The sequence below is a fragment of the Trichosurus vulpecula genome, chromosome 7 (assembly GCF_011100635.1).
Source record: "Trichosurus vulpecula isolate mTriVul1 chromosome 7, mTriVul1.pri, whole genome shotgun sequence".
NCBI classification, from domain to species: Eukaryota; Metazoa; Chordata; class Mammalia; order Diprotodontia; family Phalangeridae; genus Trichosurus; species Trichosurus vulpecula.
In genome coordinates, this window is record NC_050579.1 from 14,511,448 (window position 1) to 14,529,367 (window position 17,920).

General features: G+C 46.6%; 1 protein-coding gene across 1 annotated transcript; it reads right to left on the minus strand.

Moving 5' to 3' along the window:
- Positions 1–4,846: 4,846 nt before the first annotated feature.
- LOC118857430 (cytochrome P450 2J2-like) lies at positions 4,847–16,354 on the minus strand. The gene is made up of 9 exons (XM_036768116.1): positions 16,184–16,354; positions 14,745–14,907; positions 13,553–13,702; positions 12,519–12,679; positions 10,938–11,111; positions 10,439–10,580; positions 7,789–7,976; positions 5,152–5,293; positions 4,847–5,064 (listed from the first exon to the last, which is right to left on the minus strand). The coding sequence occupies exons 1-9, from the start codon at positions 16,352–16,354 to the stop codon at positions 4,847–4,849; spliced, it is 1,509 nt and encodes a 502-aa protein (XP_036624011.1).
- Between the last annotated feature and the right edge of the window lie 1,566 nt (positions 16,355–17,920).

Sequence of the window (17,920 nt, forward strand, 5' to 3'; positions counted from 1 at the left end):
GGATGCGGTCGGCGGGGAGCAGGACAAGGGCCACCGGGGAGGGAGGGGGCGGGGCTGACGGCAGGGGGAGGGTTCCAGCACCGCCTCTCCCCCGGTAATTAGAACAGCCCCAGCCCAGCCGGTGGCGCCCTCCACCCGGCCGCTCGCTCACCTCCGCCCGGCCCCCCGGCCCACTCCTCCTCCCGCTCCAGCTCCCGAGCCGCCACCGCCGCCGCCCCGAGCCCGGACGGACCGTCACCCCGCTCCTGTCACTCCGTCTCCACAGCAACCACCACCCCCTCTCGCACCTCAGCCAACCAGAACGGCCCATTATGTCACGTGACGCACCTGGCGAATGGCTCGCCACTTCCTCTGAGGCCCGGCCACGCCCTCCGCGCAGCCGCAGACGCCGCTGCCTCTAGTCTGGGGCGCTTCGCTCCCCCTGCTGGCGATCATCAAGACAAAGAGAAGCCGTCCTTGTCCCCAAGGGGCTGCTCTTCCAAAAAGTCACTGCTTTTCCCTGAACTTCAGTTTCTCCATCTGCATGTAACACTCCCTCAAACTGGGCACTCACACCCCAGAGGTGGGTGGAGGTTGTATTGCCTCATGAGCCCCCACCAGTGTGCTTCTCAGTAACGATCAGCCAATCATGTCAATTAGCTTTTAGCAAAAGTATTTATTAAGAAGGTATAATAAACAAAAATTTACCCCACCAAAACCACGAACACAAACGGTTTTGAAGAATAGGCTCAAACTTAAAAGTACAATGAAAAAGAATAAAGGCAATATATGTAGCAAAGGAGTACTTCCCACTTCTGGTCTTGGCAGTTCTTCTCTCCCTTCGTGTAGTCCTCAAGAAGTTCCCCTTTGGCGTAGCCCTATGCTAGGGCACAGAAGACAAGTCCTTTATAGGATCCAGAGTCGGCACATCTCTCCATTAGCAGTCATACTTCCTAAAACGAATGCTGTCTTTGGGTATCTTTCTGCAACCTTTTCTGCCACTTTCACTGCCCTCAGCTCACCAACATAACCACTTTTACTTCTGCCATTCAATTCAGATAATGGGACCTCTGGATCTCCCGAACTTACATCATCTGAACATTTCCATCTCAGAATACTGATTTACCTACAATCAGGAAAAAATAAACAGAAAGAGAGAGAGAGGAGGCCATGTGTTCATAGCTGCCTCAGTCAAGTAGGAAACAGGACTCTCATCCTTCCCTCATCCAAAGTCTCGAAAGAAAGAGAATGATGAAGAGGAAGGTCGCTTCTTTTGCATGCCCATTGTCATTGTCTGTTGTTGTTCAGTTGTGGCTGACTCTCCATGGCATTTGGGGTTTTCTTGGCAAAGACACTAGAATGGCTCACCATTTCCTTCTCCAGCTCATTTTACAGATGAGGAAACTGAGTCAAACAGGGTTAAGTGAGTTACCCAGGATCACACAGTTAGTGTCTGAAGCTAGATTTAAAATCAGGAAGATGTCTTCCTGACTTCCTGACTCCAGACCTAGCACTCTATCCACTGTGCCACCTTGATGCCTCATATGTATTGTATGCCCGCACAATTCCAACTCAGCAATATCTGAGTCATCAGTTCTTCTAATTCTGCAGCCAATTAGAAGACTTTTCATCATCGAAGATACCAACCCCTTAATCACCCAACAGGCTCTACAGGCACAAGACCTCCCACTCCAAGTTTCTGAGTGGTCATTTGGACTGATAGCAGGTAGTCCATGTCTGCAGGTGACTCCAGGCCCCAGAGGTCAGTCTATTCATGCTACTTATAAAAATAGGCTTAATAATGATTGCCGTGTACCTTTTTCATAAGGTTGCTGTGAGATTCAAAGAAGATTATGTTGCCCACCTCCTCAGAGAGAGCTGATAGACTCAAGATACGGAAGGAGATAAATACATTTGGATAGGGCCACTGTGTGGGCTGGGCTCATTTGTTACTAGGTGGTTGTTTTTTTCTCTTTCCCTAAGTTTTTAATGGGGGAGGGACAGGAATCACAATAGGAATACTAAAAAAGGCCATTGTAACATTTTTTTTAAAGGTGGAGTCAGGAGGAAGCACAGACAAGCAGGACAGTTTTGCAATTAATGTGTAGAATTTATTATATGTTTTTTAAAAAAACAAGCAGTACAGATTTACAAAGAACAAACATGACCCCAGAGGAAAGATATGAAAAGGCATCTCCCTGCACTCCTTTGGAAAGGAAGGAGGACCATGGGTATGGAACATTGCTTATATTTTCAGATTTTTTCTTTTTGATTGGTTTCTGACGCTTTTCCCCCTCTTATTCCAATTTTTCTTTAAAAAAAAAAAAAGGATTCTTAGTTATATAGGAGAGGGCAGGGGAGGGATATAGAAGAAATTTTAAGTGATTCATAAACAAAGTTTTAAAGAAAATACAGCACATGAGCCTAGACTGGAGCAGGGGGAGGAAAGCAAGGGATGGGAAATGGAAATTTACTGCTTCATAAAATCCTCTCTGATTTACTGTGCAATGAAATGCTCATTATTTTGATGTTTAAGTTCAAAATTTCAAAAATAAATTCCAAGGCCATAAAGTTAGTCAAAGCTGGGTGGCACAATTAGAACCCATGTCACTACTGACTCCAGTTCTACCACTGCTTCTCCGGAGGGCAAGGATAAATGAAGGTGATCAGGTTTGGCAGTTGCAAGGCCAGGCTGGGCAGTCCAGGAAGGCTCTGAGTAGGTACAACCAGGCACCCCCCCTTACTGCTTTGTGCATCCTTACTTTAACCAGATAGTGTGGTGTAATGCGGGGTGCTGAGTTTGTGGCCAGACCTGGATTCAAATCTTACCTCCACTACTTGGATCTTCACCTAGAAGCACTAGGTTTAAAAAGGGATGAAAGTGGACAAGGTGAGAACTGTCAGGCTCAAAAGCAGCATAAGGAAACTGAGGCAGGGAAGAGTAGCACTTAAAACCTCTTTCCCCAAAAGGATAAGTTCAGGGCTAGGGAGTGGAATGGAAAACTGAGACAGTAGACTGAGGCACTTGAAATCCTAGAGGTGAAGCAGAGAAATTCCCCTGCAGTGGGAGTAGTAAAGCATCAGTGTGGGGGCACTGGAACTCCCCAGCTGACACTTCATTTTGCTGATAGTGACCCCAGTAGCTTTCTGGGCTGCATTCTTGAGACAGCTGCAGGGGTTCAGCAGAAAAACATTGGCTTCCACTGATCACCTCAGGAAAGGGATCCCAAAATAAAAATTCCCAGAAACATTATAGCCAAATTGCAGAAGTACCAGGTCAAGGAAAAAATACTACAAGTGGCCAGAAAGAGGCAATTCAAATATCAGAAGCCACAATCAGGATTACACAGGACTTAGCAGCCACAGTATTAAAGGATTGGAGCCCATAGAAGATGATATGCTGGAAGGCAAAGGAAGTAAGACTACAATGCAGAATCACCTACCTGGTGAAATTAAGCATGATACTTGAAGGGAAAAAATGGTCATTTAATGAAATAGAAGGATTTCAAGCTTACATAAGGAGAACACAAGAATTGGACAAAATTTTTTTATGGGTTCATGACCAAACAAGAGATACAGAGTGTTACAAAATGTAAAATAGATAATTTGGATTACATCAGAAAGTTTTTTCACAAACAAAACCAATGAAACCAAGATTAGAAGGGAAGCAGAAATCTGGGAAACAATCTTTACTGCAAGTGTCTCTGATAAAGGCCTCATTTCTCAAATGTATAGAGAACTGAGTCAAATTTATATGAATACAAGCCATTCCCCAGTTGATAAATGGTCAAAGGATGTGAACAGGCAGTTTTCAGATAAAGCTAACTACAGGCATATGAAGACGTGCTCTAAATCACTCTTGATAAGCGATATGCAAATTAAAACAATTGTGAGAGACCACCTCACACTTGACAGATTGGCTAATATGACAGAAAAGGAAAATGATAAATGTTGGGGATGATGTGGGAAGATTGGGACACTAACGCACTGTTGGTTGAGTTGTAAACTGATCCAACCATTCTGGACAGTAACTTGGAACTATGCTCAAAGGGCAACCAAACTTTGCAGACCTTTTGATCCAGCAGTACGACTACTTTGGTGAATCCCAAAGAGATCATTAAAAAGGGGAAAAGGACCCACATGTGCAACAATGTTTATAGCAGTCCTTTTCATGGTGGCAAAATATTGGAAACTGAGGAGATGCCCATCAATTGGGCAATGGATGAACAAACTGTGGTATATAAATGTAATAGAATACTATTGTGCAATAAAAAATTATCAACAGGCAGGTTTCAGAAAAACCTGAAAAGACTTGTATGAATGGATGCAAAATGAAAATGCAATGAGCAGAACCAGGAAAACATTGTACATAGTATCAGCAACATTGTGTGATGTTCAGCTGTGAATGACCCAGCTCTCTTCAGCCATACAATGATTCGAGACAAATACAAAGGATCACAAAGGAAAATGCTATCCACATCCAGATAAGAACGATGGATTCTGAATGCAGATTGAAGCAGACTTTTTCATATTCCTTTTTGTGTTTTTTTTTCTTTTGATCTGTTTCTTCTTTCACAACTGTGACTAATATGGAAATATGTTTTATATGATAGCACATGTAGAACCTATATTAAATTGCCTACCATTTTAGGAAGAGGGGACAGAGGGAGAAAAATTTGGAACTCAAAATCTTGTAAAAATGGGTGCTAAAAACTGTCCTGACATGTAATTGGAAAAAATAAAATATTATCAAACAAACAAACAAAGCATTGGCTTTATATCTTCCCACCCCCAGCCTCCTTCACTCCCATCTCTCCCACTCTGACTCTACAGAAGTTCAGTGAACCATGAGGAACATCTCAGGAGCTTAAAGACTGTCTTTTCTGCCACATCCTCTAGACCAGTCCAGACGAGGGCTGGCACAGATCTTGTAGGGCTGGGGCTGCAGTGTGCCCCAGAAAATGTAATCTTGCTCATTCCCAGAGGCCCCCTCAGGAATCTGCAGCTGAAACTCTCGGAGCAGATTTGTAAACACGAGGAAGAGTTCTGCCTTAGCCAGCAGCTCCCCCAAGCAAACCCGGTGACCTGGAAGAGGAATGGGAGTATAATACCACTTAGGGTGTCTACCCCACCCACAAGCCACTCGTGGAATTAGGCTCTTGGGGCTGTTACCTGCAGAGAAGGGCAAGAAGGCCTCATTGGTCACAAAGTTTCCTTCTTTGTCCAAGAAGTGCCTGGGATTGAATTGCCACGGGGTCTCCCAGTGTCCAGGATCATATAACACAGAAGCCAGATTGGGTAAGATGATTGTGCCCTGCAGAAAGGGAAAGAAGAGTTTGGCTGCTGGGCTGGGGATGGGAAGGCTGGGTCAGAAATAAACTAGAAGCAATGGTTGGAAGCTAGAAGAGCCACTACAAGCCATTTCTTCCAACCTTCCTCATTCTAGAAAAAGCTGAATTCCAAGGAGGGCAAGTAACGTGTTTAAAACTCATTGGACACAGTGCTAGGACTCAGACTTGGGCTTTCTGACTCCCAGGTCAATTGATTCAATTCAACAAGCATTTATTAAGCACCTACTATGTGCTAGACAGAGCTAAGAATGAAACAGACACTCCCCCTACCCAATGAGATTACGCTCTGTGAGGAGAGATGCAACATATATGCAGATAAGTATGTGCAAAATATATATGCAGTGCAGGGCTATCATTTTGGCTCATTTTCACTGCCTCTTGGGATCTCATCTGGGACCCAGAAATGATGCCTAGGGTGCTAGAGAGAGCAAGGTCTGAGACCCTTCCATCAGAAAGGAGATTGTCCCTAGGGTCTTACCAATCCCTTTGCAACAAAGCATAAGCTAAGAGAAAAGGGGATGTTTTTGCAGCCTCTCCCTTTCTCTCTTCCTCTCATTGGCACCTCCAGGGTTGAGAGGTGAGTGCCATCCATTGGAGCCATCCATCGGGGGCTACTGGATTAACATAATGTCAGACCATTAGGAATGAATGGCCATTTTCCTAAATGCTTCCTATGTGGTAACCACATTGTCCCCTACAACCCTGAGCCAACTGTGGATGGTTCTGAATCATATTTCCAACCAAAATGTTGAATTGGAGAGGGCATGGATGTTTTGTTGATCTCGAGAAGGAGGTGAAGGTTCTTCTCCCCCTGCTCTTAATGAGCTTCAGGTTTACAAGTAGGGACGGGCACCTTCCCTGCCCAGATGGAGGATCCAGGAATTAAGGGCACGAAAGGCAGCTGGATCACAACATCCAGCTCTGCCCGAGCTCTGCTCAGAGGGAAGATTCTCTGTTTTCTTTTTCATTAGATTCTGTGCACATTATGGTTGCAGTGAATTGTGTTAGGTGTTTAAATCAATAGGCACAGAGGGAAGTGAACAGAAAATTCCCTCAAGGGGTGAGAGCTGGGAAAAATTGTAAAAATTTATACATTTTAAATATTTTATTTAGTCTCTCAGACAAGAGCTCAGCTCTGTTCCCACAGCATGTGAAAAGCACAAGCAGCTGGTTGCCAGTGTTAGGGAATGGGGAAAGCTAGGTGAAGCAACTAAGTGGTAGATAGAGAGCAGGACCTGGAGTCAGGAAGACCTGAGTTCAAATCCAGGCTCAGACACTTCCTAGTGATCCTGGGCAAGTCACTTAACCCTGTTTGCCTCCATCTCCTCATCTGTAAAATGAGCTGGAGGAGGAAATGCAAACTATTCCAGTATCTGCCAAGAAAACCTCAAATGGGGTCACGAAGAATCCGACACAATTGTAATGACTGAAGAGCAAAAATCTGTTTCCTCACCTGTTAAATGGGATCGTAATAGTACCGACCTCACAAGGTTGGGAAGATCAAATGAGAAGTCCTTCGCAAACCAAAAGTGCTCCTACAAATGCTGACTATTATGTTATGTTCACATTGGTGTATTATGTATAATTAGTGTCTTATTTCGTTCAGTCGTTTCAGTGGCGTCTGACTCTTCATGACCCCACTTGGGGTTTTCTTGGCAAAGCTACTGGAGCGGTTTGCCATTTCCTTCTCCAGCTCATTTGACAGATGAGGAAACTGAGGTAAACAGGGTTAAGTGACTTGTCCAGGGTCACACAGCTAGTAAGTGGGGCCAGGTTTGAATTCGGGAAGATGAGTCATCCTGACTTCAGGACCAGCACTCTCTGCACTATGGCGCCACCTAGCGGCCCATCGTCTGTATATTATATGTTGATGATGATGACGATGGATACTCATGCTTGTTCTTCCAATGAAACTAGCTCAGTGTTTGAATATACTCTGTGACCAGAGAGAATGTTTCAGCCTGCTGAAAGGTTGGGACTTCACCCCGTTACACACACACACACAGTTTGGGTCGAGTTCCACCTCGTGGTCACTATCTTACTCTAAGCTACCCCAACACCCTCGCCTGGATTTTTACCTTTGTGAAAGCGCACAAACACCTGTGCCCCGTGTGACTTCACATATGCAAAGGCAGTGGAAGCTGTTTGGTGGAGGAGCCCTGGCCGCTGGGAGGATAAGGTGAAGCCGAGTATAAGAGATGGAACACGGGCTGACTCTTGAGTTATTTACTAACCATGCCCTGCGTCTGGTCCAGTGCCTTGCACATCACAGACACTTCATCAATATCTGATGACCCAGGCAGAGCTGATGAGGAAAGAAGAAGCTCCCCAGGGATCCTGGGCATCGTGGAGAAGAATGGCCAGGTCCGATAGGTCTGTCTCACTGGAATGGGGCAGGGGTGAGGGAGGGGGACCACGAGACCATTAGTGCTCCCCTGGACAACGCCAGCGCTTGTACCTTGTGGATGGGGAATCCCTGCACGGTAGTGGCTGTCACACACTTGCGCACAGCACCCACGGAGATCACGCTACAGAAGCGCTGTACTTCATGGAGGACGGCGTTGGTGTAAGGCAAGCGCTTCCGATCCTCAAAGCTGATCACCTGGGATGGAGCCAGGACTGCATCCAGCTCCTTCTGCACCTTTTCTGCAAAGAGATGCTCCGGGTCATTGGGTACCAATCTTTTTGGATTTGATGCTCCTGGATCTGGTCTCACTCCAGAGGAAATGGGATTCTCCTCTAGGTAAGAGGCATCTACTTCAAGGTCACTTGAGCCACACCCAGGCCTACCATGTCATTCCAATCAGTCATCTCCTGATCATCTCCTTTCAGCAGGGCCATGCTCTTGGCTATGAGGACAGACCAGGCCGAAGAGCCAGAGTCTCGACATCATTAGAGCACCCAGTCAGGAGTGAGAAATAAGACTGACCCACATTTGATGGGCAGGTAGTCAGCTAGGTGGGGCAGTGGATAGACCACTGGGCTTGACATCAAACTCATTTTCATGAATTCAAATCTGGCTTCAAACACCTACTAGCTGTATGACCCTGGGCAAGTCACTTAACCTCATTTGCCTTAGTTTCCTCATCTGTAAAATGAGCTGGAGAAAGAAATGACAAACCTCTCTAGTGTCTTTGCCAAGAAAATCCTAAAAGGGGCAACAAAGGGTCAGACACAACTCAAATGGCCAAACAGCGACAACAAAGCAGTTGCTGGGTCCCCAAGACACTCCCCGCCATCTCCAATTCTATCAACCCATCACCACCCCTACCCCACCAGCTGTGGTAGCTTAGACTTTTGGGACACCCAGTGTGCATTTGCAGTCCAAGGACCAGAGGAGCTCTGGCTAGAGATACTGACCACCAAAAGGTTGGCCACCAGATCATGATGGTTTTGATTACAGCAGTTCAAAATGATGGAAACTCCTTAAGGACAGGGGCTGCTTTGCTTGTCTTTTTATCTCCTGTGCCTGCAAATAGTAGGTACTTTTAAATATTTGTATTGATTTACTAGGGCATGGAGGCACAGATTTACTAAGGCCCAATGAAAATAGGGCCTAGTAGAGTCAAAACTCAGACAGGAAAACCAGGGTTCTGCCCTAGGGCACTAAAATAGAACACATCCATCTATCCAACAGCTGTAATCCACTAAGATTCCCCCTTCTGCTCAACAGAATTGGTCTTAATTACTCCTTGCATTAGCTGCATATTGTGGATTACAATGCTGATTTGAAGACATTTTGTGCCATTTGCCCTGGACACCAAAATTCTTAGCTATTGCTCTGGAAATCACAGACGTTTTGAAAGACTGATTGTTTTTTACATAGAGTGGTTAGAGCAGGGTGACATAGTGAGTAAATGCAGACTGGAAATTAACATTAGATTCTCTGACTCCAAGGTTAGCACCATACCTACCCCAAGACACAACATATTAGAGAATCATTCAAAAAGGTCGAGAATCACATCCTAAATCCTGCATTTAAAACTTCCCTTGTCCTTTTTTGCCTTGAACAGAGAACCCCATCTGCTTTCAGAAAATAGTCACTTCCATTTCCTTTCTTTTCTTTTTTGAATCCCAGCTTCTTTTTCTTCCAAAATGACCTCAGAAGTCTTTCTGACCTGGGAGTTTTCTTCTTTGAAAATGGACCGAGAAATTGCATGACTCTTTCCTTCCTTGACAGGGGATTTCAAACATCATTCATTGACACCAGTGAAAGGCAGCTGCCATCCCTCTGGTCCACAGTCCAATGTGATGAATCTGGGGAGGGCACCTACCTCTATGATCCCTTTTGTCCTTCTAAAAGAGGCCACAAGGGCATAAGATGTTGACATGATTCTCTGAAACCTCTCACTACAAAGACAAGGAAACTGAGATTCAGAAAAGTGGTGACCATCTCAAAGTTACCAACACTAATCAAAACTAATTAGTCTCTTCATTAATAACAACTCACTTTATATAGTGCTTTTCTGACAACATCCTCGAGGTAGGTAATACAAATATGATTTCCCTATCCTACAGGTGGGTAAACTGAACTCCAAAGAAGCAAAGCCACCTGACCAAAGTCATCAGCACTAGTTGATAATTTATACAAATAACAATAAACTTTCTGTAGCTGTTTACAAAGCACTTTTCTCATAACAACCCTGTCAGGCAGGTAATACAATGAATATTTCCCCATTTTATGGGTGGAGAAACTGAGGGCCAGAGAGGAAGTGGTTTACTGAAGGTCACATAGCTCTGAGTAGTAAGTGGCAGAGATGGAATTTTAATGCAGGTCTTGTGACTCCAAGCCTAATGGTCTGCACTGAATTATACTAGGTCTCTGAGTGACAACCAGAACTAGACCCAAGTCTGCTGTCTTTCAGCCCCATGCTTTCACTTAGGAGGATAGGATAGGAAACCATTAAGAGCAAGAAACCGTAGCCTCAGACTCCCTGGAAGTGACTGATGAGCCACTGAATGACATAGGACCGGGCATCTATCCATGTGTAACTGCCAACCCTGGGGCAGGACTGATCTGCCACTGAGTGTCCAGGGATGATGGAGGAAGGCTTCTTTAGGTACCTCATGCCCTGAGCATAGCTTCCCATCTCCCAGGATGTCCTCACCTTGAACATCTCTGTGATGGGTCATGTAGAGCAGTGCCCAGCGCAGGGTGGTGGCTGTGGTTTCCGTGCCCCCAAGGAATAGGTCAATGATTACTTGGATCAAATTCTCTTCATCAAATGTTGATGTAGGGTCATCCTTTCTCTGTGAGAGAAGGCAGGATTATGGAGTGGACACTCCTGGCTGTCTAGGCTCTCTCTTGTTCTGAGTGCCCACTGGCAGGTACCAATTTCCATGGACAATCAGAATCCTCGGAAAGTTCTCAGTTCTGTCATCCCTGGAGGCTGATGCCTATATGGCTGGCCCAACTCTATAGGCCTTCAGTTCTGGCCCAGAGAAAAGTCAAAGGAAGCACAATAATGCGGCCCTTCTGGGGAGCCCGGGGAGCTCTGAAAGCTCTCCTAAGGAACAGAAATCATTGTATCAGATTGACTTCTAGGGAGAGCAGGCTCACTATGAGTGTCCCAGAATAGAGCCCAGGATTCCTGACATATTTCTTACCTTAGTGATCTGAGCCAAGTAGCAGCTGATAAAGTCCTCTGTGTCCTTGGGTGCCCTTCTCTTGTGGCTCTGGATCTCCTGGCAGATAAGATTCTTCACCATCTCCTGATACCGAAAGATCTTGTGATGAGGTCCAGGGAGTTGGCGCAGTAGCCATGGAAAAACATCATACAGCTGGATAAAAAGACACACTTTTAACAGAAGAGCTTATAGGACCCATTAAACTCAACTTATTAGAACCAGCCTGGAGAAGCTTAGAGTTTCGAAAAGCTCATGAGAATAAATTAAAATGACAAATAGTGATTCTTCAGTGAAAAAGGAGTAGAAGGAAAGATTAAAAGAGGACAGAGAAATTCCTATTAAAGTAGCAGGATATCTAATTCCTGGGCTCTGAATTAGGGTGCTGGTTCCATCACTAACTAGCCATTGATCTTAGGCAAGTCCCTCAAATTTACTGAGCCTTAGTATCCTGATGTGTTAAACGGGCTTAATGATGCCTGCCCAACCTAGAGGACGCTTTTTAAATCAGAAAGTACTAATAAAAGTGTGACCTGCCATTGTCACAGGATGAGGCATGGCTATGTTCTGCTACGCCAGATGACGAGTCCAGAGGATGCTTACCTGGGCAGTGAGGTACCTGGAAATACCTTTAGATTTGGGATAACAGCAACATTTGAGGAAGGTAAAGGGAGAGAGGCCACAATGGCGATCGTGACTGAGTCAGCCTGTCTTCCCTCCAGATAACCTCTTCAGATAAGACTTTGGGGTCATGACATGCAAATCTTTGAGCATGGCGTACCTGCAGTAAGATTCTTCCCAACCCCAAGTCCAGTGTTCTGTCCACTTTTTTATAGAATTTTGTGTAAATGATTTTTGGTGGGAAGGAGCCATGCTGGCTAGTGACCAGAGAATTGGCTTTTGTTCTGAGCCACTCACACACTCCTAGATCAGCTCGATTTCACAGGGTAGATGGATAGACTTCTAGCTCAGTACTACTCCTCTCAGACGCTGCAGAAGAAAGTGCCCATCCCAGGGCTCTCTTGGAGCTTCCTCCCCTCCTCTGCCAGCTGGCATGCTATGCTAGTGGTGGTGTGGGTACTGCCCTGTGCTAAACCTCCTCTCCTCACAGGTGCCCAGGCCTTGGTGCATATCTAATCCATGCCTTCTGTGAACCATGGATCTATGCAGTTAGACAAGCTAGGAGGCACACGTATCCGACATGGGCAAGCACATCTTATATTTACGTTGGCCAAGGTTGGAGTACTTGACCTTTGAGATCCTTTCCAATGCTGGAATTTGAAGATTTATGATTTTAACAAGAACCTCCCTTTCAATACAAGTAGGAACCAGGAGATGGCTCTACTAGGAAAAGCGAACTCCTGGGAAAAGGACTTTTCTAATCTTTTCTCTCTGCCACAACTGTTGTGTCAGATGCTTCTTATGTTTATTTCTATTGGGCTCAGTAGATACTTACTGGCTGAGAAGATGGACTTCATAGGTTACTTCCTGTAGGTCATTAACCAAGAAGGCATCAAAGTCATCGAATGACTGACTGACAGCATGACCTCAACCCCAGCTTACCCGGCGCCAGATGGTATTGACAAAGGCCAGCCCAAAGTCAATTGCTTTCATCAGCTCTCGGAAGACGGGATCCCCGTGGGAGAAGCGATGGCCAAATACTAGAGCACAGATTACATTGGCTGCTGCCCTGACGATGGGAACATGGGGGTCAAAGGGTTTGCCTTTGAGAGAGAAAGGAGAAGGGGTCAGGAGAAGAACAGAAAAGCCAGCGGCAGTAGAGGTTCTAGCTCCTCCTGCGTAGTATCCCAGACTGATCGGGAAACAGGTAATGATGTCTTTACCTCTCCCTTCCTGCCTTACTTGCCCTTCCTTTCCCTTCCCTCAGTTCTCCTCTCTCTTCCCTTTCTTTTCTCTCCCCTCCTCTTTCCTTCCTTTTCCTTTTCCCCTTTCCCTTCTCTCTCCCTTTCTTTTTCCTTCCCCTCTCCCTTCCCTCCCCTTTCCCTTCTCCCCTTGGCCTGACTGATTTACCAACTTATCATGACACACACACACACACACACACACACCTCTATACTACATGTTGGAAAGTAGTGTCTTGTAGTAAAAAGAAAACTGCACTTGGAATGAGAAAAGATGTGGGTTCAAATTCTGTCATCAGCACTGACAAGCTGTATGGCTTTGGACAAGTGGCTTTGCCTCTTTGGGTTTCAAGTTTCTCATCTTTAAAATCATAGAGAGGCCTCATGGCATAGATGGAGAACTAGCCTTGGAGTTGGGAACATTTGGAGGTCAAGGGTCAACTGTATCACATGGTGGCTGTGTGACCCTGGACAAGTCATCTAACCTCTTTGTGACTCTACAAGAGGACAAGTGAAGAGTACATGCTCATCTACACTGGAAAAGGGGGTTTCCTCAAGAAGTCCCTGCTTTATCATGTTGAAATCCATGGTCTGGTCAGAAAATCAAACCAACTGATTCCCAGGGCTGTAGCAGGATCCAGCGAGAGGTCTGTAAAAACTGCTTTGTAAAACTGAAGGTGCTGTGTCAGTCACTAGTGTTGCTGCCCATTTCTGCCTTGCCTTCCCGCTCCTTACCATTCTCTCTGTGAAAGATCTCCACTAGGTACTGGGCCTCCTCCTGCAGCAGCTGCTCCAGGACTTTCTTGCCCATTCCCAGGCTGCGTAGGGTGGTCAGGCCAAAACGTCTCTGCTGTAGCCAGGCGTGACCACTGGTGGAGATGATCCCTGATCCCAATGGAGAAGGCAAGTTTCAGTGGAAAACATTCTATCCTTGCTTTGCCAAGACCAGTGCCTGCTTCCCCAGGTCCCCAGCAAAGGTATTATGGGATAGGAGAGCTCACCCAGCCCAAGGATGGTCTTTTTGATGCTGTTACTGGACCTGTTGTCCAATGGGGGACAATAAAATGCATATAACAGAGGACAGAGGCTGGCAGTAGGGTGGTCAGCTGGGATCTTCATTCTACCACCGCCATCTTTTTGCCATTCACTCTGCCTTGCTGCTCCTTCTGACCAAAGGCCACAGGCTGGGCGGCTTAACCCTCTCAGATCTGAAACTGCTTCCTTGGGCCCCACGCTGCCCTAATTAGCACATGACTTGCATGGCCCATCTCATTGAGCAGGTTCTAACCAAGCTTGACATTCCACCCTGGCCTCCATCTTGCCATCTTCCCTGTTGTCATGTGTGTATCCTCTTCCCCATCCCAACCATGTCTGAAACCGTAAGTAAATCAGTACTTTCAGTGCTACTGAAGAGTATGTGTCAACCTATGGCCCTGTGGCTCTGCTCACCATCCTGGTTATTTCTCAAATGAAACCTTCCTTCCCTGGCCACCAATCCCCTTTATGTGCTGTTTCCCCCTATTGAGAATAGACTTTCTCGAGAGACTATCTTGCTTTTCTTTTTGTATCCTGGCACTTGGCATAGTGCTTGGCACAGAGGGAGCATGTAGTAGCTGCTTTTTTATGGATTTCATCCATTCAATGAGATGCTCCTCTTGGGTTCAGCAGCAGCACATCATAACATCTCTACGTCTCTCTACTTCTGCTTTCTCCTGTAAGTTTCTCCATTTATACCTCCCAGAATGGAGCTAGAGAAAAGACATAGAGGGAGGCTGCAGAAAGTTCACCAAATGAGTTTCCTTGGTGACTCATGTAAGTAACAAGACCCAGGCATAGCCCCACTTTCTTGTCACCCACAATTCCCTTCTCCTCAGGCCTTCCCAGCGACTGCTCCACCATGCTGCTGCTGGACATAAGATGACGTTACCTTTGTTGCCAAACAGGTCCTCAAAGAGGGGGGTAACTGGCCGATCAGCAAAGTCCTCCGAATGGGTGACCAAGGCATCCTTCACAGCCTGGAAACCATTCAGTACAACCACCGGCGTTGACCCCAGCCACACAGTGAAGATGCTGCCATGTTTCTTGGCCAGCTGCAGAGGGAAGAGGTGACCCCTTGGTTTAATGGAATCAGATGAGCTGGTTTTCAAACCTAGCTATGCTACTTAGGTCACGACCTTTCTTCTATAAAGTGAGCAGATTGGAGTCTGAAGGGCTTGGCTCTGTGAAATGAGAAAGTTTACTTGGTTTCTTCTCCTTGGTGGGTGGTATGGGTTATACTTTCAGCAGGAAGTCACATCCCCAGGAGACCCCTCTCATGGGCTCCATGCCAGCTTTGCCCTGGATTGGGCAAGCTCCTGAGAGTATCTCAGGCCTGGAAGAGGACCTTCAAAGCTACCTTAGTGCAATCTCCTCTAGGAATCCGGGTCTCCAGGATACACAGGCAGGGTGGTACAATGGAAAGAGGATTGCCTGTGGGTTCAAATCCTACTTCTAATGCTTAGTACCCGTGTGACTTTGGGAAGTCATACAGCCTCAGTGGGCTTCACTTTCCTCATCTGTAAAGTGAGGGGGGTGGGAGTTCTCTTCCAGATCTAAAACTTTGATCCTTGATAACAGACAAGTGGTCATCCAGCTTCTGCCTGGGCATTTCTAGTTTTTAGGAAAATTTTCCTTCTACCAAACCAAAATTTACTTTACATCTCCCAACCTTCACTCCTGTTTCACCCTTTGGAAGCTAAGAGCAATCCCTCTCATCCCTTTTCCAATCCCAGAGGACAGCTCCCAGGTCTCCTCTTCCCCAAGGCCAACACCCAGTGTTTGCTCCTTCCTAGCCAGAATCCTCACCAGCAGGAGAATGGTCTAGCAAGCTACTGGGGAGGCATAATTGCGGTAAACAAGAACCAAAAAGAAGTACCAAAGACTGAGGGAGGGTCGTGACCGTGCCATTAGTGGCAGGGCGTTAGCAGTTGGTTGGACCTCAGGAGGGATGGGGATCAGTTTCTAAGATGGGACCCACTCTCTCGCCAAAAAGCTCCTTGGGTATTGCGGACAGCTGATGGCCAATTATTTTAGCAGATTCTTACATGCAATTAGCATTCCCAGTAATATCTTATGCATCAGCTGAAGTTCGGAGGTCTGGGCAGCAGAAGTCAACACTCGCCATCTCCCTCCCAGCCCAGAACTGCAAGGATGAGAGTTGGGAGAAAGGTGAGCCCTTCCCCCGGGTTCTCCTCTGCTCTCCTCCTCTCCCCTTCCCTGGAAAGCTGGCTCCCTCCCATTGTGACTGAGGGGTGGGGGAGGGAGGGAGGGAGGCAAACAAATCTTGGACATTTTGATCCCCTTACAGGGTCCTTGAAGAAGCCCTACCTGGCCGAGCTTCTTGGGGTGAAGCTGGAAACTCAACTGCAGCAGATTTCCAAGGATGGGGAGTGGGCACGGGCCAGGAGGGAACTGGCTCCGAGCCAGGAAGAAGGTAAGCATTCTCAGGAGCAGGAGGGAGGTGGCCAGTACGGCCAAACCACTGAGCAGGGAGAGCATGTGCCTTCCGCGGCTCTGGCTCAGCCGGGCAACCCAAGGACTTCCTTCTGCTCTTTCTTGCTCGCCTCCTCTCTGCTTTTCCCTTCTACTCCCCTTTTCTTTGTTAGCCTGTTTGTCTCTCCTCCTATTCTCTCTATCCTCGTCTTTGCTCAATTCCGTTCTTTCATTTCTCCTCTCCTACTCTCGTTATGTTGTTCACGCTCCCCTCTCCTCTTCTATGCCCTATTTTATTCTCCTCTCCTGCTTTCCCTTTATCTCCTGCCTCCTCCTCTATATTCCAATACACGTACTTTTCCTCTTCCCTATTGTCTTCCCTACTTCCTCTCTTCTTCCCTCTTCTATTCTCCCTTCCTCTGTTTAATCCTATTCATCTTTTTGCCCCATCTCTTCATCCCTACCTTATTTTTTTTCTATTCTGTTCTAATCTAGAATATTTTCTTTTCTGTTTTTGTCTCTCCTTTCCCCTCCTCTTCTTTCCTTTCTGTCTCCTGTGTAGCCACACTAAGTTTCCCTTCCTCTCTCTCCTCCTTTTATGTCACGATTACCGTAAGGAAAAGCCTTGGGAGTTTCTCCTTGGTGGAGTTGTGTAATTTTCGTTTGGTCACAGTGGCTGGGCCCACACCCTTGTCCCTCAGCAGGAGCTTAGCCTGGCACAGGTGGAGGTGGCCTTACCCTGAGTGAGGAGAACCACTCCCCCACTCCCCTGACTCCTCAGAGAGCCAGCATTGTCTCTGGGTCACCTCTGACAACCAACAGCTCGATGGGGCAAGAAATTGACTCCCAGGCCCCTTCCCCATTTCTCCTGACCCTTGACCCCACAGTCAACTGTTGCTAGCCACAGCTAGCAGCCACATCCAGAAGAACTCCAGTTCCACGGAGGGAGAATCAAACAGTCCTCTCTCTAGCCTCAGGAAGCAACAGCCTCTTAATGGGTGTCCCCACCTCTGGTCCCTCTCCCCAGTCCTTCCTTTTTACCACTACCAGACAAATGCTGAGGGGCCAGCCAATGACCTCGTGAGACCAGTAAAGCCAAAGCTGTGGATACTCTTCCTTCTCCCTCATTCCCATATCCAATCAGTTGAAAGTTTAACTACCACATGGCGCTGGTAGCCATTATCCTGATTCTAGTCAATAGGAAGGAGCTGGAGCTTGCATGGCTCCCCAGTGCCCCAGTGATCATGCACATCCATCCCATTGTGTGGATGTGAAGAAGTTCCTAGAGTTCTGGGTGGGGAGGAGGGGTGAGGGGGGTGTTCCCTCCATTCCTCAGAGTCATCTCTCTCTGTACCATTTTCTAGGTGGAGCCTCAATGGTTATAGATTCATCCAATTGGAAATCAGCTCTTAAGTCCTCTCTTACTCTACTTCTTCCTTTTATTTTGGGATTTTTTTGGTGAGGCAATCAAGGTTAAGTGACTTGCCCAGGGTCACACAGCTAGTGAGTGTCAAGGGTCTGAAGATGGACTTGAACTCAGGTCCTCCTGACTCTAGGGCTGGTGCTCTATCCACTGCTCCACCTCACTGTTCCTTACTCTACTTCTTAAACTCCTTAAATTCTACTTCCTTG

Coding starts and splice junctions, on each gene's coding strand:
- LOC118857430 (XM_036768116.1), bottom strand. CDS start 16,354: ATGCTCTCCCTGCTCAGTGGTTTGGCCGTACTGGCCACCTCCCTCCTG. Junction 12,680..13,552: donor GATCTTTCACAGAGAGAATG/GTAAGGAGCGGG, acceptor TCTCTCTCAAAG/GCAAACCCTTTGACCCCCAT. Junction 10,581..10,937: donor ACTTGGCTCAGATCACTAAG/GTAAGAAATATG, acceptor CTTCTCTCACAG/AGAAAGGATGACCCTACATC.